This window comes from Lissotriton vulgaris, chromosome 10 (genome assembly GCF_964263255.1).
Source record: "Lissotriton vulgaris chromosome 10, aLisVul1.2, whole genome shotgun sequence".
NCBI classification, from domain to species: domain Eukaryota; kingdom Metazoa; phylum Chordata; class Amphibia; order Caudata; family Salamandridae; genus Lissotriton; species Lissotriton vulgaris.
In genome coordinates this window covers 466650887-466675019 of record NC_141698.1, presented here as the reverse complement: position 1 = coordinate 466675019, position 24133 = coordinate 466650887, and the positions used below count along the sequence as shown (strand labels likewise).

General features: G+C 48.9%; 1 protein-coding gene across 1 annotated transcript in view; it reads right to left on the bottom strand.

Annotated features, from left to right (window-relative positions):
* The window catches only part of UBN1 (ubinuclein 1), a 753548-nt gene that overhangs the window by 674334 nt on the left and 55081 nt on the right, over nucleotides 1-24133 (bottom strand). The window contains exon 3 of the mRNA XM_086941332.1: nucleotides 12146-12232. Coding sequence (XP_086797458.1) covers nucleotides 12146-12232 — 87 coding nt within the window. The remainder of the gene's footprint in view (nucleotides 1-12145; nucleotides 12233-24133) is intronic.

Below are 24133 nucleotides of genomic sequence, written 5' to 3'. Positions count from 1 at the left end.
AGGTCGGGCCGCGGCAGGGCCAGCAGGGCTCCGAAGATGGTTCAGCGAGGTCGGGCCGCGGCAGCGCCAGCAGGGCTCCGAGTAGGGTTCAGGGTTCCATAGTGAGTTCGTCTCCGGGGACGACTGGAGGGCCATCGAAACTCTCCTCCTCCTTGATCCGTCAAGTGGCCGTTTTACCACCTGGTCGGATCTTGGTGACTCGATGTCGGGGCTTCGCTGGGGCTGCGGCCGAGGTCGGGCCGAGGCCACGGGGCCCGGACGTGGAAGGCCCAAGATGGAGTCGGGGCCTGAGAGGGTGGCCCGGGATAGGGGTCGGACCAGCAGCGTGGGGCGAGTAGGGGTCGCCATGTTCTGGAGAGGGAGACTCGGGGGTCGCCATGAGTGGCGGCTCTCGTGAAGGTTGGAGAGGGTAGCTTCAGGCCGGAGGACAGGGGTCGATGTCGTCCAGGGCCCGCCATGCGGGAGGAGTGGAACCACGCCACAAGGCCGGGTCCAACACTGAGCTTTTATCTTCATAGGTTGGTCTTTCTTTCTAGCCCCAGGAGGTGGTCGTGACTGCCTAGTACGTGTAGAGGGAGGGGAGGGTGTGGGGCTAGATATAGATGAACCATCTGAGTTTGAAATTTGTAAAACGCCCTCACTGTCGTCCAGGGAGGGCGGTACCAGCACCAGGGTCAGGACATATATTATCGGAAGCATCTGGGGCCACGGCTAAATCAGGGTTAGAATTTTGACTTTGTAATGGCTCTAGTGAGAGTCTCCTCTCTACTAGTGCTATCTCCTTGTTAATTTCCACTTCAGCCCGTTTAAGAAATGCGTCCAATGTCCCAACACCACCACCCCTTCAAATAATTTTAGTCATTATTCGCGGGATAGGAACCACCTTCAAAAGCCAGTATAGTGTACCCCCTACCCCAAATCAATACAAACGAATGAGAATCTAAAATAAACACCAATACTGTTGGGTCATGGATATCACGATGTTAGGGGGGTGGCCCGTCCCGTCCTCCTCCGTCCGCGGACGGCCACAGATGGCCCGCCCTTTGCCCGGGCTTAGTTCGGTGCCGCCCGCGCGTGTCCCGCGGCGTGAAGGGGAATTTCGTATTTAAAGCGCCTCCTGGCGCGTCCTCCGCCGGAAGCGGCACTCTGGACGCAAGGGCACCTGGGAGGTGTAGTCTGTTGTGCCCCTCGGTCCCCCCCACTGCAGCCGCGCACAAGTTGGAGTTGCTGCGGCGGCAGGGAGAGACCGGATGCGGCGTTGAACTGGGCAAAGAGGATCGCATCCCAAAAGGATCCCCAGCAGCAGGTCCGAAGAGGCAGGTCAACGTATGGCAAACAAAGTCCCCGCTCCACCAAGGGGACGTTCGTATTTAAAGCGCCTCCTGGCGCGTACGCCGCCGGAAGCGGCACTCTGGCCCCAAGGGCACCTGGGAGGTGTAGTCTGTTGTGCCCCTCGGTCCCCCCCCTCATTGCGGCCGCGCACGAGTTGGAGTTGCTGCGGCGGCAGGGAGAGACCGGGTGCGGCGTTGAACTTGGCAAAGAGGATCGCATCCCAAAAGGATCCCCAGCAGCAGGTCCAAAGAGGCAGGTCAGCGTATGGCAAACAAAGTCCCCGCTCCACCAAGGGGAAGTTCGTATTTAAAGCGCCTCCTGGCGCGTACTCCGCTGGAAGCGGCACTCTGGCCGCAAGGGCACCTGGGAGGTGTAGTCTGTTGTGTCCCTTGCCTTTCCCCCCCTCCCCCCACTGCGGCCGCGCACGAGTTCGAGTTGCTGCGGCGGCAGGGAGAGACCGGGTGCGGCGTTGAATTGGGCAAAGAGGATCGCGTCCCAAAAGGATCCCCAGCAGCAGGTCCGAAGAGGCACGTCAGCGTATGGCAAACAAAGTTATTTTAAAAATTATATTAAAAACAAAATCTAATGTGAAAGAGGTACTTATTCTGGATAGCAGCTTTGCTATATTCTGGCAGCCTGAGATAAAAATCGACCCAGAAGAAGATAAACCTATAAAAGGATTATCCAAGATACATAAAAAAAATTCAATGCAAGTGTACAAGTGCTAAATGCTGATTTTAGGTACAAATATAAGACATATTGGTGCCTAAATGTCACCTAAAAGGGATAGAAAAATAAAAGTGTATTTCTAGTTCTTAATATGAACCGATGGGTCCCACAGGTATTCATGCTTGAGGACCAGCATTTATTTTTCTCCATCAGTCTGTGATCCAGAGCAAAAGAGAGAAAAACACAAAAGGGGGAAAGAAGGAGAAAGGAAAAAGACAAAAAAACAGTGACAAAAAAGAAAGGAGATACGGAAAAAGAACCTGAAAGAGTGAGATACATGGGCAGGGAGTTTCTGGGGGTGAATAAAAGAGGCATGGGGTTGGAATCAAAATTATAAAGCAGTGAAATTTACGCCCACCAAAAAAAGACTTAATGCAGGCCCCTGCGGCACAGGGTGGCCCCAAACCCTTGAAGGGCCTGTCCAGTGGCGTAACATAGTACCCTGCAGCCCTCGTTGTGAGGGGGCCTCCCTCAGCACAGTACCCCGGGCAGATATCCCCTAATTGAGTTCGGAGGGGGCCCATCCACAAACCTTGCAAGGGGGCCCCCTCAAGTTTCGTTACACCACTGCACATCACACTCAGCAGACACCCTGTATCCAAGAGGGCGGCAACGGGTTTACTATTCACAGATATGCGACAATGATAGGGAGGTCTAGCTTCCGAGGGAGAGCAATACAGAGTCCTAACCATTCCTATATCTATGGTTTCTTCCTTCGGTGGCAAAAAATAAAAGTATTGTGGCCAAAACCGCCAAACAGGAAATATTGCGGACCTAGAGGATTAGGTCTAGATATAGGCCAAGGTAACACAGTCATGGTATCTGGCTTCTTGGTCAGAGGGGGTCTCTGGAGTCTTTGACTACCCCCTCCTGGATGTCTCCAATTGGAGTCCACCCATCTCCTCTGCAGCTCATGAGACCGACTAAAAGCACTCCCTCTGTCTACTGCTTTTCTAGGGTTGGTTGAGCATGCTGACAGACCCACATCTGTATAGGGGGTGAAGTGAGGTGAGATACTGTTCCAAACATATTTTCTCCAGAATGTCTTCTTTTGAGGCAGTGAGAGGTTGTAACCACTGATCAGTCATACCTTTGATGCACTTGTATAGGGCTTGTGGTGCTTCTTGTGGTCCTTCTATGATTTGTTGCAGTTTAATCTGGTAGGCCTCCTCGTCTACCCCTAATCGTTCGAGGATACTTCTCTTAATTTTGCAATAGGCAGTGGTTCCCTTGGGTTAGCAGCCTGGTAGGCAGTCTGGAGGTCGATGGATAACTGAGAGGCCTAGGTACTGTGGCCACTTAATTGGGGGCCAGGCTGCAGCCTGAGCCTTGCGCTCAAAGTTATTGAAAAAGAAGCCAGTATCCTCTCCTCCAACATACTTCTTTAATACAACAGAGGGTGAGGCCGTACGGTCCCTTTGCTGTCCCAAAACACCAGCGAGCTTTCCAGGGTCTGAGTTTGGCCTTGTAATGCTTTGTGGAGGGTTTCTCTATCTTCCGTCGTTACCGCTAGGCATTTTCCCACAATATTCTCTAGTTTTTCTTGACTCTCTGACATTTTGTTGACCATAGTCTCCATATCGCCAGATCCCACTTCTGACACCACCTGTTAGAGGGCTGGGCAGATATATATACATGTGGAGGCTGAACATAGTTCTGAATGCTGCTGTTTATTTTATATTTTGCGTAAATAATTTGTTGGGCCTAAAGGTAGCAGGTGCCACGTCTTTAATCAGTCCTAGCTTTGTCTTCTTTCCTTCCTCAGGATCTTCTTCTCAAGATGGCGCCATCCAGAGTCTCAAAGAAATGAGAAAATAGTGGTAAGTGTGTGCTAGGATATGCTCCTTTCTATCCATCACCACACCCGTATGTGTGCCTTTACAACTTGGGTAAGTTTTTATTTAGGGAAGGTTGCGCCTGGGGACGAGGATAGCATGCACCTATTTGGTTTGAAAAGATCTAACCCACAATCAACCTTGTTCCTGCAGGCCTCAGACCTCCTCCCCTTCTTGTAAGGGCTAAGGATACAAGCCAGGTTAACATCATTTGGAATCAAGGTCTCATGTCTCCCAAAGATTTGTGCCCGCATTTTTACGAGGCAAGGTTCGTTGTGCCAATATCTAAACCATGCAAGGCTGGGTGTACCAATATAACCCCTAGGACATTTGTAGACTTCCCAATCAGCGTAAAACAACAAAGTAACCCTCTGAGCTCAATCCTACCTCAATTCCCTCCTCCCCCTCCTAAATAGTCACACAAATCTTCGACTTCGACAGTCACCCGCTATACTGCAACTCTCCCAAGTTGCACTGGCTTTCCAGCATCCTCTGGCAGTGTCCACCACTCCTTACTCCAGGAGTCAGGAATCTCGTCCAGGCCAACAGCGTCTCCCAACACATTGGTTCCACTTTGATGGCTTCTCGCTGGGTCGCTCCGTGGTTTCTCCATCTTCTTCCTTTCCAGTTTCCTCCTAGCTTTTCGTCGATCCTGGTTTGGCATCCTTTTATCCTCCTCCTCCTCTTCTGGATTTGCCCTCATTAATGGAAACTCTGCCCCTCCGTGGAAAATCATGACAGTCCTTTGTTAGTGTTGTTTTCCCTCCTTGAATCCTTTTTCTCTTTCCAGCATAGGTGTTCTATTGGTGTCGAGAGTCGGCGGTGCGGTTTCAGGGACAAGTACAAGGTAAGTAGGGAGGCTCCAGGCTTATTTCATCACAATGGGTGGTAATTATTGCAATTAGTATTACAAAAGGGGGTTGTGGCACAAACTGTTTTACATCAGTATTCTGTATAAGTGACCACAGTTTGAAGTTGGGTGGTGCTTAATATCCTCTCTAATGTGTGTGCCTTGCTGTTAGTGTGCTACTACCCTCTGAAACCTGGTGAAATACTTTATCGAATTTCTTCCTGGATAATATCCGCACTATTCAAGCGGCCTTTTCACACGGTGATACAGAGACTGTGGTATCTGTCCGGGCTCCAACTCCCAGGGCCGAACACTGGATGGACGCCTTCAAGACAGTGGATCTACAGGACTCTCTGAAAATTATTAGGAGCTTAAAATCTGGCTCACCCTCTGATCCTTGTCCTCCTAGACTGGTTGCCGCAGCAGCAGAAACTATCAACGCAGAGGTAAATAGCATTGTGAATTTACCTCTCCAGACAGCCAGTGTTCCAGCGGGCTGGAAGCAGGTCAGGATTCTGCCAATTATAAAAAAAACTCACTTGATCCCCTCAATACGGGAAACTATCTACCTATTTCCCTTTTGCCGGGGCTGGCTAAAGTGTGTGAGAAGGTTGTCAATAATCAACTCACTGAGTTCATTGAGAGAAAGGGTATTTTGCACCCTGCACAATCTGGGTTTCGGGCTGCCCATAGCACAGAGTCGATCCTGGTGGAGGTTGTGGAGGCTATTTGGGAGTGTATGGACGCCGGCGGGAGGGCAGCACTGATCCTGTTGTACCTCTCTGAGGCGTTTGACGCGGTCCCCCACTCTGTTCTTCTCTCACGACTCACCGAGATAGGTGTGCTGGGCACTGCCTGGAACTGGCATAGATCCTTCTTAGAAGATTGGGCCCAACAGATCTGGATGCCCCCGTGCTCCTCCTCTACACAGTTTGTGTCCACGGTAGTGCCCCAGGGGTCTTGTGTTAGCCCCCTTTTTTTATATTTATGTTACACCCTTAGTCTACTTGGCAGAGAGCTTGGGAGCCAAGGTGATGGCCTACGCTGACGATACCCAGCTGCTATTCACTTGAGACAACAATGATGAGTCAGTTTCTTCAGTCCATCACTGCCTCTCATCCATTTTTAAATGGTTGGCAGCTGCACAGCTAAAGTGCAATGAGGAGAAGTCCGAAATTCTCCTATTCAGGACATTTCCTCTTAATTTCCGAGAAGCTCCTTGACCTCCTGAGCTCCTGGTGCCAACTTCTCTAGGGAAACCTGCCAAGAATTTGGTGGTATGGATTGATGAGAGCTTATCTTTCTAATACCATATTAAGAAGCTGGCCAGTAACTGTTTGGGCCTTCTCAAAACTCTGGGGACATTTTTCCCTCTTCTACCCCAGGCAGCGAGAGAAACTGTGACCTGCGCACTCATTTTGTCCCGGTTGGACTATGCCAATGCATTATAGATTGGCATTTCGGGTTACCTGCTGAAAAAGCTGCAGGTTGTCCAAAATGCGGTGGGCAGACTACTTCTGGATATCTCTACCAGAAGCAGTGTGCAACATCATCTACATTCACTGCATTGGCTCCCCGTTGCGAAACAGGTTAAGTACAAATCATTGGTTGTGGCTCACAGAGCGCTGCATGGGCTTGGCCAACTATATCTACAAAAACGCTTTTCTTTTTATGCTCCATCCAGACAGCTGCGCTCCATGTTCCTCCGCTTTGCGCAGGTTTCTCGATTCAAATACCAGAGGCTTGGAGGTAACTCACTGACAAGGAAGGTGGCTGCTGCCTGGAATGCTCTGCCCCTTGTCCTACGTAATTTTCAGCACCCGGTGATATTTAAGAAACATTTGAAAACACATCTATTCGCTTAATCAGACACTTTTCCCCTTTGCTGGTATCGCACCTTGACACTCATGAGTATCTGTGCGTGCTATAAATTAAAATAACATAATATAAGATTAGTCCATGGACCCACTGTACAGGGCAGTGTCTGAATGCTTAAGGTTGATACACCTGCTATTTTGCCCATCGTTTCATGGCAGTCTCTGCCAACAATCTGCTTCTCCTTGGCATTTCTCACCAAGCCTTACGATGTTGTCAGGCTCTACAGCCTATCTTTTGTTTCCACTCTACGTTTAGGGAACTCAAAACCTGCCACTGGCTCAGGATGAATTGTGCTGGTGTTGTTGGTGGAGAGCTGAGTGGAGCCAATGATACTCCACGGGCTGCTAGCCAGGCCCTCCCAAAAAGTACTCATTTTATTTAATAACAATCAAGGGTAAGCTATACCAGAATGAACAACAACATTTGCACATCGACGTTCAATAGTTTCAAATGTGTGTGTGTGTGTGTGTATATATATATATATATATATATATATATATATATATATATATATATATATATATATATATATATATATATATATATATATATATATATATATATATATATATATATTACGTCTCACAAAGCCCACTTAGGAGAGCCCACGCAGATAGCAATATTTCGTTTTTATTGGGAAGTTGCAGCACAGCAAAAGCAAGTCTGTTCCAGAAGAATTACACAGCCTGACGCGTTTCATGCTTCACACAGCATTTCTTCAGAGGCTAGAGTCCTTGTGAAGTGAAGCACTCGGCATTACAAAAATAGTCTCACCAGCTGCCCCAGTGGGCGTTGGCTCTCGCTTGGCCTGCTGGTTGTTGTAGTGCCGACAATAAAACTCCAGTGAGTTGCTTGCACTCGACAAACTTTGGACAAGAATTAAAAACCAAGTGGTTCTGGAAAAGAGTCCCGCTCTCACCATGTTGTGTCTTGTTGCCTCCCAAACGGCTAATCTGCCTGCAGTGCTGCCTCAAGTGAAAAGCAGCGCAGTCCATCCATCCATGGCAGGTCTCTCCCACGACCGGGACCGGCCGTCATTTAATTACGTCTCACAAAGCCCACTTAGGAGAGCCCACGCAGATAGCAATATTTCGTTTTTATTGGGAAGTTGCAGCACAGCAAAAGCAAGTCTGTTCCAGAAGAATTACACAGCCTGACGCGTTTCATGCTTCACACAGCATTTCTTCAGAGGCTAGAGTCCTTGTGAAGTGAAGCACTCGGCATTACAAAAATAGTCTCACCAGCTGCCCCAGTGGGCGTTGGCTCTCGCTTGGCCTGCTGGTTGTTGTAGTGCCGACAATAAAACTCCAGTGAGTTGCTTGCACTCGACAAACTTTGGACAAGAATTAAAAACCAAGTGGTTCTGGAAAAGAGTCCCGCTCTCACCATGTTGTGTCATGTTGCCTCCCAAACGGCTAATCTGCCTGCAGTGCTGCCTCAAGTGAAAAGCAGCGCAGTCCATCCATCCATGGCAGGTCTCTCCCACGACCGGGACCGGCCGTCATTTAATTACGTCTCACAAAGCCCACTTAGGAGAGCCCACGCAGATATCAATATTTCGTTTTTATTGGGAAGTTGCAGCACAGCAAAAGCAAGTCTGTTCCAGAAGAATTACACAGCCTGACGCGTTTCATGCTTTACACAGCATTTCTTCAGAGGCTAGAGTCCTTGTGAAGTGAAGCACTCGGCATTACAAAAATAGTCTCACCAGCTGCCCCAGTGGGCGTTGGCTCTCGCTTGGCCTGCTGGTTGTTGTAGTGCCGACAATAAAACTCCAGTGAGTTGCTTGCATTCGACAAACTTTGGACAAGAATTAAAAACCAAGTGGTTCTGGAAAAGAGCCCCGCTCTCACCATGTTGTGCCATGTTGCCTCCCAAACGGCTAATCTGCCTGCAGTGCTGCCTCAAGTGAAAAGCAGCGCAGTCCATCCATCCATGGCAGGTCTCTCCCACGACCGGGACCGGCCGTCATTTAATTACGTCTCACAAAGCCCACTTAGGAGAGCCCACGCAGATAGCAATATTTTGTTTTTATTGGGAAGTTGCAGCACAGCAAATGCAAGTCTGTTCCAGAAGAATTACACAGCCTGACGCGTTTCATGCTTCACACAGCATTTCTTCAGAGGCTAGAGTCCTTGTGAAGTGAAGCACTCGGCATTACAAAAATAGTCTCACCAGCTGCCCCAGTGGGCGTTGGCTCTCGCTTGGCCTGCTGGTTGTTGTAGTGCCGACAATAAAACTCCAGTGAGTTGCTTGCACTCGACAAACTTTGGACAAGAATTAAAAACCAAGTGGTTCTGGAAAAGAGTCCCGCTCTCACCATGTTGTGTCATGTTGCCTCCCAAACGGCTAATCTGCCTGCAGTGCTGCCTCAAGTGAAAAGCAGCGCAGTCCATCCATCCATGGCAGGTCTCTCCCACGACCGGGACTGGCCGTCATTTAATTACGTCTCACAAAGCCCACTTAGGAGAGCCCACGCAGATAGCAATATTTCGTTTTTATTGGGAAGTTGCAGCACAGCAAAAGCAAGTCTGTTCCAGAAGAATTACACAGCCTGACGCGTTTCATGCTTCACACAGCATTTCTTCAGAGGCTAGAGTCCTTGTGAAGTGAAGCACTCGGCATTACAAAAATAGTCTCACCAGCTGCCCCAGTGGGCGTTGGCTCTCGCTTGGCCTGCTGGTTGTTGTAGTGCCGACAATAAAACTCCAGTGAGTTGCTTGCACTCGACAAACTTTGGACAAGAATTAAAAACCAAGTGGTTCTGGAAAAGAGTCCCGCTCTCACCATGTTGTGTCATGTTGCCTCCCAAACGGCTAATCTGCCTGCAGTGCTGCCTCAAGTGAAAAGCAGCGCAGTCCATCCATCCATGGCAGGTCTTTCCCACGACCGGGACCGGCCGTCATTTAATTGCGTCTCACAAAGCCCACTTAGGAGAGCCCACGCAGATAGCAATATTTCGTTTTTATTGGGAAGTTGCAGCACAGCAAAAGCAAGTCTGTTCCAGAAGAATTACACAGCCTGACGCGTTTCATGCTTCACACAGCATTTCTTCAGAGGCTAGAGTTCTTGTGAAGTGAAGCACTCGGCATTACAAAAATAGTCTCACCAGCTGCCCCAGTGGGCGTTGGCTCTCGCTTGGCCTGCTGGTTGTTGTAGTGCCGACAATAAAACTGCAGTGAGTTGCTTGCACTCGACAAACTTTGGACAAGAATTAAAAACCAAGTGGTTCTGGAAAAGAGTCCCGCTCTCACCATGTTGTGTCATGTTGCCTCCCAAACGGCTAATCTGCCTGCAGTGCTGCCTCAAGTGAAAAGCAGCGCAGTCCATCCATCCATGGCAGGTCTCTCCCACGACCGGGACCGGCCGTCATTTAATTACGTCTCACAAAGCCCACTTAGGAGAGCCCACGCAGATAGCAATATTTCGTTTTTATTGGGAAGTTGCAGCACAGCAAAAGCAAGTCTGTTCCAGAAGAATTACACAGCCTGACGCGTTTCATGCTTCACACAGCATTTCATCAGAGGCTAGAGTCCTTGTGAAGTGAAGCACTCGGCATTACAAAAATAGTCTCACCAGCTGCCCCAGTGGGCGTTGGCTCTCGCTTGGCCTGCTGGTTGTTGTAGTGCCGACAATATAACTCCAGTGAGTTGCTTGCACTCGACAAACTTTGGACAAGAATTAAAAACCAAGTGGTTCTGGAAAAGAGTCCCGCTCTCACCATGTTGTGTCATGTTGCCTCCCAAACGGCTAATCTGCCTGCAGTGCTGCCTCAAGTGAAAAGCAGCGCAGTCCATCCATCCATGGCAGGTCTCTCCTAAGTGGGCTTTGTGAGACGTAATTAAATGACGGCCGGTCCCGGTCGTGGGAGAGACCTGCCATGGATGGATGGACTGCGCTGCTTTTCACTTGAGGCAGCACTGCAGGCAGATTAGCCGTTTGGGAGGCAACATGACACAACATGGTGAGAGCGGGACTCTTTTCCAGAACCACTTGGTTTTTAATTCTTGTCCAAAGTTTGTCGAGTGCAAGCAACTCACTGGAGTTTTATTGTCGGCACTACAACAACCAGCAGGCCAAGCGAGAGCCAACGCCCACTGGGGCAGCTGGTGAGACTATTTTTGTAATGCCGAGTGCTTCACTTCACAAGGACTCTAGCCTCTGAAGAAATGCTGTGTGAAGCATGAAACGCGTCAGGCTGTGTAATTCTTCTGGAACAAACTTGCTTTTGCTGTGCTGCAACTTCCCAATAAAAACGAAATATTGCTATCTGCGTGGGCTCTCCTAAGTGGGCTTTGTGAGACGTAATATATATATATATATATATATATATATATATATATATATATATATATATATATATATATATATATATATATATATATATATATATATATATATATATCTGAATACAAACATTAAAAAAAATCAAGTTATATAGATTCATAACCTAAACACTTTTCTTGATGTAGCAAAGATAACAGATAACGTGTAAAAACTGCAAAGACAATCTATTCATAAAATATCCCTGAAATCAATGGGTAAGGAGCTTCAAACATTATGAATGAATATTTTATACAACACTCATATAGGGAATATGCAATATTCCATAAATTAAAGTTCATGTAGACCACAAATAGTGAGAAGAAATACAAAAGATATAATAAATACCCCAGTCAATAGCACAAGAAAGATTGAGGAATTACAAGTTTTGATATAATCACAGGTCACTAGGAGACCCTACCCAAATTCAGTTTCAGGAGACAAACCTAACTTTAGCCGCCTTAAAGAATGGAGATCATCACCCAGATTAAGTCCATAAGGTTTATTAGTTCAAAATGAAGTTATGATTGTAATTGAAATAATTTGCACTTACCTTTCCTCCCAAGTGGATTATCTGGTAACATACAAAATTCATGCAAAACCTAATTATCGTAAACTCACTGTTATGAATTTCCTTAAAATGAAGAGTCACAGAGTACCTATCATGCTCTCTTCCGATCACACTAACATGTTCTGAGATTCTAACTCAACTGTTGAATGGTACTGACCACCTGAAGGAGTCTACAGGGAGCCTTGAGAATCTAAAAATCACAGGTGGTTTATCAATTTAAAAGTGACTTAATTTATACATACTGCCATTAGAAGCCACAAAAAGCGGGATTAAACATCTGGCAAGTGGCAACAATATATTTATGAAACCCATAAAAGCTTATGAAAGACAGTAAACTGAACTGTTCTCTTGCATTTTGAGTGGATCCTATTCTAGGCACTTTAAAATGCTGCTGTAAAGTTTTTTAATAATTCTGTGTACCGGGGCATGCACTGGTTTGAATTAAAATTCATGAATAGCAGTAAACGTACAAAGATAAGTTTTGCACGTGTTGCAAGCATTTAAAAAAGATATTACTAACGACACAACACACAAGAGGAAGGAAGGAAGTGATAACAATTGTGGCACACAGAGTTCTCTTTTAAATGCCTTACAGACTTAACATGCGAATCCATGGACAACACTTACATACTTCTCTTCAAACTTCTTAGCCAGAGCTTCAACATCAAGCCTTTCATTTTCTTCATCATTAAAAGGAGTTGAGGCTCCCTTGGTCTGCAAAAGAGAATAAACCACTCAGTGTTACCTTGGTACATGTTTTAAATGAAGTCCCAAATAGAACGTTGGGATTAACAACTATACACAGGCCTTGCTGTGGAAACACCCTCTCAACAAAAACTACATCTACAGATAACATTTACGCATGTGATCCTTAAACAACGAGTGCTTCACCACCTCATGTCAATAAACCCTACAATAGCCCTAAAAGAACATTTAATTTAAACCTTCCTGTTGAAAGGAATTTTTCAACCATAAGGATATGGAAGTAGGGTTCTCTGCTTTACTTCAGGGATCAGTGCACATAGAGGCCTTCCACCAGGAGAGTGGGTGTTTTCATTCAGCTTGAGGTCATAGTCCCTTTCTGATTGAGGATTGCAGAGGAAGGGAATACTTCACATAACGACAATCACATACTCCATGCATCACCAACAACAAAAGTGAATCAACACAAATAATATGCATCTCTAGCCTAAGATTTTAACAGTTTCAATCAAGTGCCCAATACCTGGTATCTATCCTGAAAATGCAATCATTCAACAGCAAAAATGTCACATAGCACTTAGTCCCTGAACAACTGCTAATCCTGTTTCAACCAACTAACCAGCACTAAAAACATGTCAGAAGTTACTTAAATAAAATGCTGGTGATCCAGGACTCAAGCAGTGATTGCTTACCATGTTCGCTTAGCTCATTATCTGTCTTTGACACCATAATCACACATTTCTGTTTCAACACCAAAACTGCTCAACTATAGCTTCTTCTTTCTGCAAGACAGAACCCAAATTGAAATATTTGGCCATCATCAATCTAATGATGCAAGCAGAGGGAAGGGTTTTGGTCAAATGTGGTCTGTAGAGGGCCAGTCCCAATAGTTGCGGTCGTCAACTTTGAAAGCGTACTCATTTGTTTCAGAATTGCCCCCAGGGGCATGCACAGAGAGTCCCCCACGCCGGACTTCTCCCCACTCCGTATTCATTAGCTCCCAGCCGGGACGGAAGTATAACAGGCTTAGAGTGAAGCATACTCTTGGCTCCACCACAGAGTTCCGCATCCAGGACCCTGTACTCTGGCGGATCTCATCAAACTCCTGTTAGATTGTCAGGACGGACATGCTAACAGCTCAGAGAATCTAGACACCGCCTGGCTTGGCTTCATAGCCCTGAAGAAGTCTTGGGGTTCCTCCCCAGATGAAACATGTGTTGGCTGGGCAATCAATCAACAGTAAAAGAAGAGGAGGAGGAGCTTAGCGCGCATCCAAGATGGGCGCGTGAGCACAGGGCTCCCCGGACCCTCGCCACCCTTTGCAATCTATCCTGACTATATCCTGATTTCTTGGACGGATTGCTTGAGATGAACCTCAGCTGGGTCCATAACTCTTTTCAAAACTTAAATCGGACTTGGGCAACCGAAACTACATCGATCTGAACTTTTTGGGCCCACCTGGAGGCGAGCCGGGGACTGGGCGACTTGTGGATCATGGGCGATGTTGAACAACAACGGCAGGGGGGTCTCCTTGGTAGCCCCATCACAACTTTCGGTTTCGTTTCTGGATCCCGGCACGGTTTGATTGAGAGACCGTTTCGCTCGGCGGGGGGCCAGTCCAGCCTCCATTTAATGCAAGCACTGCTTTAACATCACAGCCTTTTGGATCACTTTGTGACTTTGTTTTGGCCGTACGAGCCAGCCGTTGTGGTCTGTTGGAGCCCGGCCCACCAGCGGCCATTTTCACCAGGTCTCACGGGCCCCTCCGGGGCGCATCTTCCAACATGGCTGGCAGGGGTGATGCTGAGAAGCGGAAGACAAAGACACCTCTTCATGGGGGACCGGTCCAGACAAATGTTATGGATCGATACACTCAATCCAAAGGATCCCCCGGACTCTCCAGTCGTACCCCAGAGGATGCCAAAGAGGACCCGTCCGCTCCTGTTGATCTGTCCCTGCAGGACATTATGGGCGCCATCTCCAATATGAAGGAGACCATCGGCCAGCAATATGAGGCTCTGGCTCGTAAAATCGACACGGTCGTCATTGATGTCACCTTGATCAGGGCCGACCTGTCCAAGACCAATGAGAAAGTGAAGTCATTGGACCTGAAGACTTCCAGCCTCACGGCCGATGTGTCGGACCTCCAAACAGAATTTGGCAATTTGAAATCGGCCAATGACTTGATGTCCCACCGGCTGGAGGATTTTGAGAACAGGGCGCGACGCAACAACATTCGCGTCATAGGTGTTGCAGAAAATTCCGAGCCTCACTCAGTGGATCTCCTGGTCGAGGATCTCGTCCTGAACCATCTTTCCCCCTCTGGACTCAGCTAGTTTTTTGCAGTGGAGCAGTCACATCGTGTTCCGGGTGGTAAGCCCAAGCCGGGCGCCCCTCCGCGGCCTATTATCGCAAAACTTTTCCACTTCAGAGACCGAGATGCGATCCTGCAGGCATCGAGAGTGCACGGTCCGGTAAAATTTGAGAACTCCTCTGTCAATTTTTTCCCGGACTTCACTCAACTTGTCCAGAGACAAAGGATGGCTTTTCAGGGGGTAAAACGACGCCTTCGGGACCTGGGTCTAAAGTACGCAATGCTTTTCCCTACTAGGCTTCTAGTGGAGTATGAGGAGCAGATCTTCTTTTTCGATCGACCGGACAATGTTAGTGACTGGTTGGATTCCCTGACTACCCGAGGCGATCGGACGGAGCACTTTTGGCGGTGCCGAGAGTGGTGAGCCTACACAGAAGTGACTTCTCGGTCCTTGACCTCCGAACATTCGACATTTCTCAGCTGGGTTCTATTTCTTTTTATAGTATGTTTCATTGTTGTCCACGTCTGGGTGGCGGGTGGTGACGGGCCTCTTTCCTCCTCCGGGGTCTTTTTGTAGAATGGGGTTGTTAGGGCGACAGGCACACTGCATGTTGGGGTGGCTTCTTAGTCTACTGCAGGGGTGCAGGGAGGGGGGAGTTGTAACGGGCGTTGGTTGGGGTGGTGGGATGAGCCGTTTGTGTGTGTGCTTTTTTCTCTCAAGGCGGCGTATTGGTTTTTTCCTTGTGTCAGGTGTCCGGCTCTTTGTGGGGTGACTTATGCATCACTTGTGGGGATGGGGGGTAGTGGGTTGAGGTTGGTGTCATGGAACGTCAATGGATTGGGGGATCGTATAAAACGGGGTGTTGTACTGCAATATTTGCATCGTTTGTCTCCTGATGTGGTACTCCTGCAGGAGACGCATTTGGTGGGAAATATGTGTCATGCTTTGAATAGGTGGGGTTACCGATTGGTTGCTCACGCTGGATTCACCACTGGTTCCAGAGGGGTTGGTATTTTGATCCGGTCTTCTCTCCCTAGAGATTGATAATGTCATCCTTGATGACAGAGGGCGCTACGCCGCCCTCACTGGTAGGTGGGAGGGTAAGACTCTTTCATTGGTTACTGTATATGTTCCCCCGGGTCTCCAGACCTCTAATTTCTCGGATGTTGGCCGGATGATGCTGGACCTCCTTTACAGTCTTCTCCTCATGGGTGGGGATTTTAATTCTGTGCTTTCAGGCGGTCTGGATCGCCACCCTCTCAGGACTCTTCCCACTTCCCAATCTTGGCTTGGTGGGTTCATAGACACCTTTGGTCTGGTGGACTGCTGGAGGTTAATGCATCCGACGCAATGTCAATATACCTTTCACCTCGGGGCTCATGGGAGTCTATCCAGGCTTGATTATATCCTTATGCCTGCTGTCCAGTCTTCCTACGTTAGGGAGATCAGACACTTGGCCCGAGGCATTTCTGATCAATCTCCTTTGTGGCTTAGTTTTGATACGGGGATACACGCTGCGGGCGGATCGCCCCTATCAATCCATGGTACTTGCGCAACCCCAAGACCCGTAGCAGCCTGATAAAGTACCTAGATCACTACTTCCTGGAGAATGAGGGGTCTGTTTTGTCCTCTGTGTCCCTGTGGGAGGCCTTCAAAACTGTTATTCGTGGTCAGGCTCTATCTTTAATAGCTGAGACCAAGAAGGCCAGAAATGTGGAGGTTGTGAGTCTGGAGGCAGAAATACTTGAATTGGTGGCTGCTCTAGAATTAGGCGTCACCCGGGAGAGACTCCACGCCCTTAGTTTGAAGCAGTTTGATTATAAATCCCATGTTACGGATGCTGCCAAGACAATGTTCAGGGAACAGCAGGGTAGATTGTACGATGTTGGGGATAAGGCGGGTAAATTGATTGCCTGGCTTGATAAAAAGGAAAGAGCGAATCGTGTGGTCCCTGTGATTCAGACCTCGGATGGTGTGTGTGTGACTGACCCTGGCGAGATTGTGGAATGTTTTGCCGATTATTTTCATGTGGTCTACTCCCCGGTGTCTGACAGAGACGAAGATGACTCTCGTTTGCTGCTGAGGGACATCGCACTGCCTTGTCTGTCTGAGGAGGATTGAGAGCGCATGGAGGCCCCTTGGTCGGTCGATGAGATTGCTACCGCAATCCGTTCCCTCCGTTCTGGCAAGGCTATGGGCCCTAATTGCCTGCCTATCGAACTGTATAAACTGTGCCCGGACAAAGTCGCGCCTTATCTTCGTGCAATGTGCAGGGAGTCACGTGAGCTTGGCGCCCTCCCTTGTGACCAGCGTTTGGCTACTATAGTTGTAATTCCTAAGGAGGGCAAGCCTCGTGATCGCTGTGCGTCGTATAGGCCTATTTCCCTACTGAATGCCGAGCCGAAGATTCTCGCCAAGGTTCTTGCTAATCGTTTACTCACTGTAATTTGTGACCTGATCCATCCGGATCAATCCGGTTTCATTCCGCACCGGAACACTGCTCTTAACTTGCGGCGCCTACACGATGTTCTCGCTAGGGCGGAGTCTCTATCGGAGCCGGCCATCTTGGCTTCCTTGGACGCCACGATGGCCTTTGACACGATTGAATGGCCATATCTTTGGGCCAATCTGGCGAAGTTTGGTTTCGGCGCGGAATTTATCAGTTGGGTTAGACTTTTATATTCTGATCAGTTAGCTCAGGTTGTCGTTAATGGCAGAGTGTCCCAGTCCTTTGCTCTCGGGAGGGGTACTCGGCAGGGATGCCCGCTGTCCCCCTTGCTTTTTGCTCTTGCTCTAGAACCGCTCGCAGCCTGGCTTCGATGGGAGCCGTCGATAAAGGGCATTCAGTGGACCCCCGATTTTGAAGATCGTGTTTCGTTGTACGCTGACGATATCCTCCTATACCTTACCTCCCCTCGTAAATCCCTTAACGTCCTGTTCGACGTTCTCACTTCTTTCGGCAAGAACTCCGGCTTGATTATTAATTGGTCCAAATCGTGTGTGTATGTCATCTCGGGCGGCCTTCCCCCTTACCGAGTAGGTTTCCCATTCAAATCTCGCAAGCAGGCTTCAAGTACTTGGGAGTCCATATATCATTGGACCCAGTTGCCCGCTATGAGCATAATCTCCTTCCTCCTATCCGACGATTAAAGTTGGACGTGGCTCGGTGGCGAAGATTGCCGTTGTCGCCACTTGGTCGAGCGGCACTTTTTAAAATGATGTCTGCCTCGATTTCTCTACGCGCTTCAAAATTCTTTTGACGTTATTCCGGATGCATACTTTCGGGAAGTGGAAGGTTTGCAGAGGAGGCTCGTTTGGGACGGTCGTGCACGCATCGCTCTTGCAAAGCTGACTCTCCCCTGGTATGACGGGGGCATCGCGTTCCCGGACATCAGGAGGTATTACTGGGCCTCCCAGTTGTCCGCCATCAACAATGCTACGTATGCAACCGGTCCGACTCCTGCTTTTGAGATGGACAAATATCAGTTGCCCGGTGGTAACTTCAATAGAGCGCTTTACTCTCGGACGGCGGGGAGGAACCTAACGGGACCCACTAAGATTGTGGTACGTGTGTGGAAATATGCCATTGTGGCTTTGGGATGGAATGATCGCTTGACGCAAGCGACCCCTTTGTATGCTTCTGAACAATTGGGATGCCTCTGGGCGACGAAGGGTTTTGAGAACTGGGATATGATTGGTATTAGCAGAGTGGGTGATCTTTGGGTGAAAGGCGCGGTGAAGACCTTTCCGATGCCTCAAAGTGAGTACGAGTTGGGGGATCGGGAGTTCTTCAGATATGTGCAGGTTCGCCACGCTGTGCTGTCTGTCTTCACAGCTGATGTTCCGGTTTCTGAATCTTCCCCACTCGAGGACCGTATACTTGACGGTCATCTGCCCGATAGTACGATCTCCTTGATCTAAAAGAAACTAATTAACAATCGGGCAGATCTCCTTGTGCGTCTCAGAGAGGTTTGGACCGGAGACGGGTTGGAGTTGGATGACGAAGACTGGCAATCCGCCTTATCCTCCCCGAAAGAGGTCGCCATTCCTGCCCGTCTCCGTCTCGTCCAGCTCAAGATTCTCCATCGTGTGTATGTTACAGGTCCTCGTTTGGTTGCGATGGGTTTTTCCTTGGATGGGTTGTGTAAGCCTGGATGTGGAATGAGTGCCACCTTTCTCCACATCCTCTGGGAGTGCCGGGAGGTGGCGGCGTATTGGCAGCGGGTGCATGCGGTCATGGAATGTGTAACAGGGGTCGCTCTGCTGCCTGAGGGTCGTAGATGTCTGTTGAATGTGTGGGAGCCGAATGATTACAACGTTGCCCAGGCCCGGTGGGCGGCACTGGGGAACATGATCGCAAAAAGAGATATTGCGCAGTTGTGGGGTTCCCCACGCCCTCCCACCGTGTCGGTATGGAAGGAGAATATGGACTGGTGCATGTTTAGAGAGAAGATGGTACACTTGGCTAGAGGCAAGCCTAGGGCGTGGAGTAAAATTTGGGGTCAATCGAACGCCTACCGAGGGAACATCTGCACACCCCCCTTCGAAGACACTTTGGACTTTCCACTTTCCCCCTGATCCTGAGGTTCCTGGAACGATTTATTCCTTTTTCCTATTGTCTGACTTCCTCACTGCCTCCCCCCCTGACCATCTTTCATGCCCTCCTGATTCGTTATTTGGTACTGTAGGTCCCCCCCATCAGAGCTTGACATTGTCTAGAACGCCTTTCGCCTTGAGTTTCTTTTCTTTGTTTTCCTTTTTGTTCTGTTTTTAAAATTTTTTAAACATCTATATCCTGCCTAAATCCTGTGTTGCCGAAAAGGTATCCTGTATTATTTCGGACCACTGGAGAGCGGTCGCTGCTTTGTGAGTTTACGCAATTGCTTCACATGTTCTAGTGGCCGGCCCTTGTGGTTGTAGGCCCATACTTGTAATGATATTTTTTGCACAATAAAGTTTTTCAAAAAAAAAAAACTGTAAAAGAAGAACACAACACACAAGATTGTTCACTTTGTCTTTATTCAAACATATATTGATTGTGGTACTATGGAACTTTGAAAGGAGTACTTACTCTGCTTTTTTACGTTGACCTGTGCACAGGCCTGCAGCAATCAACCTATTGATATCCCTTGCCCAGAAAGGTGCCACAAGGATCCATCTTCTTGCCTTACTTTTCGAACAATATGTCACCCTTCGGTATCCCTTACAAAAGCTGGTGGCCTCATTTGCACAATCCACAGCTGGTTTGTAATTGTACATTTAAATCACGATGGACAAAATCAAATGCACAGTTGACCAAATGGCTACACTTTATCCTAATAAAAATGTATACTAACTAACTGCCCCAAGGGAACTAGTGCAAAGGCACAAAACCAGTCACCAAGCAGCACATTCAAATTCCAATATGGAAACCAGAGAGGAATCTTCCCCGACTGGTATTCCATCACAAGGATATAACAACTAATGCCTTTGTTCTACTTCACTAAACTGACATCAGCCGTCTCTACAAATGCCTTCCATTTTACTTCCTCCGATGACTTGAGCGTTTTCAAAACAACACGGGCAGAAAAGTACTCAATACAGAACAAGGGAGCTAATTTATGCAGCACAATGAAGCCCAAACTGGCTGCCTATCAAATATGGACTTCCATTCACTCCCTTCTGCATTACACAACAAGTATTCTATACTCCTGTCAAAACCCGCTAGCATGCAGTGCGTTGACACGTCAGCGCACTCTTGAAAACATTGGGATGGCAAAGGAACTACAATTCCCAGCATTCCGGGAGGCACGTCACGCAGGTGACACGAAGTGCGCACGCATCCCCGGAAATAAAGAGAAACTTGCGGAATCGGCCATGCCGATAATTCCTACCATTGCCGTGAAGTGCCTTACTGTTGGTTGGTTTTCCTGGTGTCACGGTAAGAAAGCGGGTCTTTCACCTCCGGAGCTGAGATACTTACTATAGTATCATCTTGGAACTTCCGTGTTCGGGAGTCAAGCCACGTTTCCTGCATGATACCTTGTTCCATTGATTTCTCCTCTCGGCTGAGAGGGAACTTGTTTTGCCGCATTTTTCTGCGGACATTGTGGCTTCATTTCTACAAAGCATTCCCGTTTTTCCAGAGTGCATTCAACTTTGGTACGACCGGAACACTGCCGCGTTTGCTTTCATCTAGTTGCAAACGAAGGCGGACTTCCTTCTAACAGGCGAACTGTGTTAAAGAATGTAGGTGTGTGCATAACACCACTGGAAGACTGAGTTGATAGTACTTTAACCCTGTCTGCTATCTTGTTCCTTTTGTTTCCACAACGTTGTTTATCTTTACCCTATGCAGGAGACACATGAGGGGTACCAATTCAGAAGGATTACATCTCACCCATTGAAGTGTGTTCGTTCATGAACTTTGGTATGTGTGTAGGTCCTCATTAAGTATTGCACAATCCTTATTAGGTTTCATGTTTCATTGTATGCCTTTCTGTGTTTTCCCTGCAGCTGGGTAGAATCTCTGGTACCACCTCATGCCTGGGCTCCTAGGATATGGTCAACAGTATTTTCCTTTACAGGTATGAGTGAGACTCTTTTGAAGTGCTTGAGTAAAAGGGGCACACGCGGGTGGGTCAGCACTTAAAGTTACGTGGGGGTGTTTTCTAAATACCTGTTGTTTGTCGTTGCAGATCTCCCTCCCTGCTGTTCCCTTCCTTTCCCTTCCCGGTTGGACTCACTTAGTGGTCTATGTTTCTACTTCAGACTCTGAGGTCGTTCATAGGGGAGGTTATAGGTAATTCAGCACAGCCCCGAAGAGGCCAGAAAGCAGAGCCTGACAACTCCTACCGCTCCAAACTCTATCAGACTCAGCTCACTTGTACACACTGCCAAACTACAAAACAACGTAATGGGAGAATGGTCATTTGCAGTCAGTGATTAGCACTATGAATGCTCTCCCTGCAGCCTAAGCACCATCAATCATCTACTTACTTTCAGGGAATTAGTAAAACATGCCTGTTTCAACAGAAAAGATAAGACGCCGATGAGGGATTGACTATAGTCCCTGTCAATGACAGGGGACACATGTACAGAAAATTGGTAGCGGAAGGAGCTGGCGTATGGTTAACCACAGTTGTTTTTGCCTATCCTCGTGCGAGCGACCCGGACCGCCGACTGGAGACTGCCCCTTGCCTATGCGCCAGGTTCCATCTAGAAGGGATCAGACTAAACTCGAAACCAACCTGACGGCAGTACTGACGAATTCGCCCAAGACATCCTCTGTGATAAGTCTAACCTACACTCTCAGCCGGCGGCCCCAGCTCTGACCAGAATCCAACTGTGGTTTTCGCCCCAACCTAGAAAAGGTATATTTATTCTATACGAGTAGCAGACAAGGTCAGCATCCTCCAACTGTCCTCCACGGTATCTCCCTCTTGATGTGAAGGGACTCACAATCTTACTTATCCTTGCGTTACCCCCCTTGGGGTTGACTCCGCCACATACAATTGGGGACGGGATTCCCTCTATCCCAGCCATTCACCCACGGCAACACGATCTTTTCCAGGCATAAGCAAATTGCCTTCAACTGTGGTTAACCATACGCCAGCTCCTTCCGCTACCAATTTTCTGTACATGTGTGGTTCCTTCTTCTCTACCCCACTTTGCCCTGATGAAGGTGTTGCCCCGGACGGGGCCATACACCGAAACGCGCGTTGGCGTCTGTTCCTATTTAGGAACCTTCTGAACCAACCCGGACATCTGATCATCGGTCCCCCTGTCATCTAAAAATCATCTCTGCCTAGTGTTGTAGGATGCATGATGTGTGAATGTTTTTTGTAAGAATGTGAAGGGTATGTTAGTATGAAGTCAGAACCACCATTTAATTGTTGTCAAGATGTTTATTTATTTGGATGTATAACTATTTATATCTATATACAATGATAATGAATTCATGAAAATAAAAAATATATTTTGATAAAATCTAACTTGTTATATGAGTTGCTTGGGTTCAGGACAATTTTTATAATACAAAGGACCTCTCCTAGGCCATTGACTAAAATTATTGCGGGCAGGTCCCCTTTCAGTGTTTGATTGTTACTTTCCCCATCGACCTGCCTAAATTGATGTGGGGTCCCCCTCCGATTTGAAATATAGTCCCTGTCAATATCAATCACCACCCATTGAACAAGGCTAACATCACCCTCAGACGTTCCACACTAAAGTCCCATATAGCCAATCTGCTCATTTCCTCAAGTTGTAAAATTGCTACTCAAGCACCATTTCCCCATTACACATAGCATCTTGGGATAAAAACACCGCCACACGGATTGGGGGCCAGACTAACCTGCCACGCTTGCTCCTATCATCATCGCTTGGGCCCTGACACTGTGTGTTCTTCCCCGCCGCCGCTGCCTGTAACACTGGAATGCCGCTGTGGGGGAAGACTACAGCTCCCAGCGTCCACAGGGGCCAGAACCGCCCACTTCCTGGCGGAGCGCGCCCGGAGGCGCATCAAGATCAGCTGCTACCTCGGTGGAGCGGGGGACATTGCCACACAGATTGGGGGCCAGACTAACCTGCCACGCTTGCTCCTATCATCCTCGCTGGGGCCCTGACGCTGTGTGTTCTTCCCCGCTGCTGCTGCCTGTTAAACCGCACAGCCGCTGTGGGGGAAGACTACAGCTCCCAGCGTCCACAGGGGCCAGAACTGCCCACTTCCTGGCGGAGCGCGCCCGGAGGCACATAAAGATCAGCTGCTACCTCGGTGGAGCGGGGGACATCGCCACACGGATTGGGGTCCAGACTAACCTGCCACGCTTCCTCCTATCATCATCGCTGGGGCCCTGACGCTGTGTGTTCTTCCCTGCAGCCGCTGCCTGTAACACCGCACGGCCGCTGTGGGGGAAGACTACAGCTCCCAGCGTCCACAGGGGCCAGTACCACCCACTTCCTGGAGGAGCTCGCCCGGAGGCGCATAAAGATCAGCTGCTACCTCGGTGGAGCGTGGGACATCGCCACACGGATTGGGGGCCAGACTAACCTGCCAGGCTTGCTCCTATCATCATCGCTGGGGCCCTGACGCTGTGTGTTCTTCCCCGCGCCGCTGCCTGTAACACTGCACGGCCGCTGTGGGGGAAGACTACAGCTCCCAGCGTCCACAGGGGCCAGAACCGCCCACTTCCTGGCGGAGCGCGCCCGGAGGCGCATAAAGATCAGCTGCTACCTCGGTGGAGCGGGGGACATCGCCACACGGATTGGGGGCCAGACTAACCTGCCATGCTTGCTCCTATCATCATCGCTGAGGCCCTGACGCTGTGTGTTCTTCCCCGCCGCCGCTGCCTGTAACACTGCACTGCCGCTGTGGGGGAAGACTACTGCTCCCAGCGTCCACAGGGGCCAGAACCGCCCATTTCCTGGCGGAGCGCGCCTGGAGGCTCATAAAGATCAGCTGCTACCTCCGCGTCGCGGACGCGCGCGGGCGGTGCCGGGCGGAGCCCGGGCAGAGGGCGGGTGGTCTGTGGCAGTCCGGGGACGACGAGGGACGGGACGGGCCAGCTCCCTAACATCTCCAGAACATGGGTAAGCGCAAATTGCCGTCACCCACCAGTGG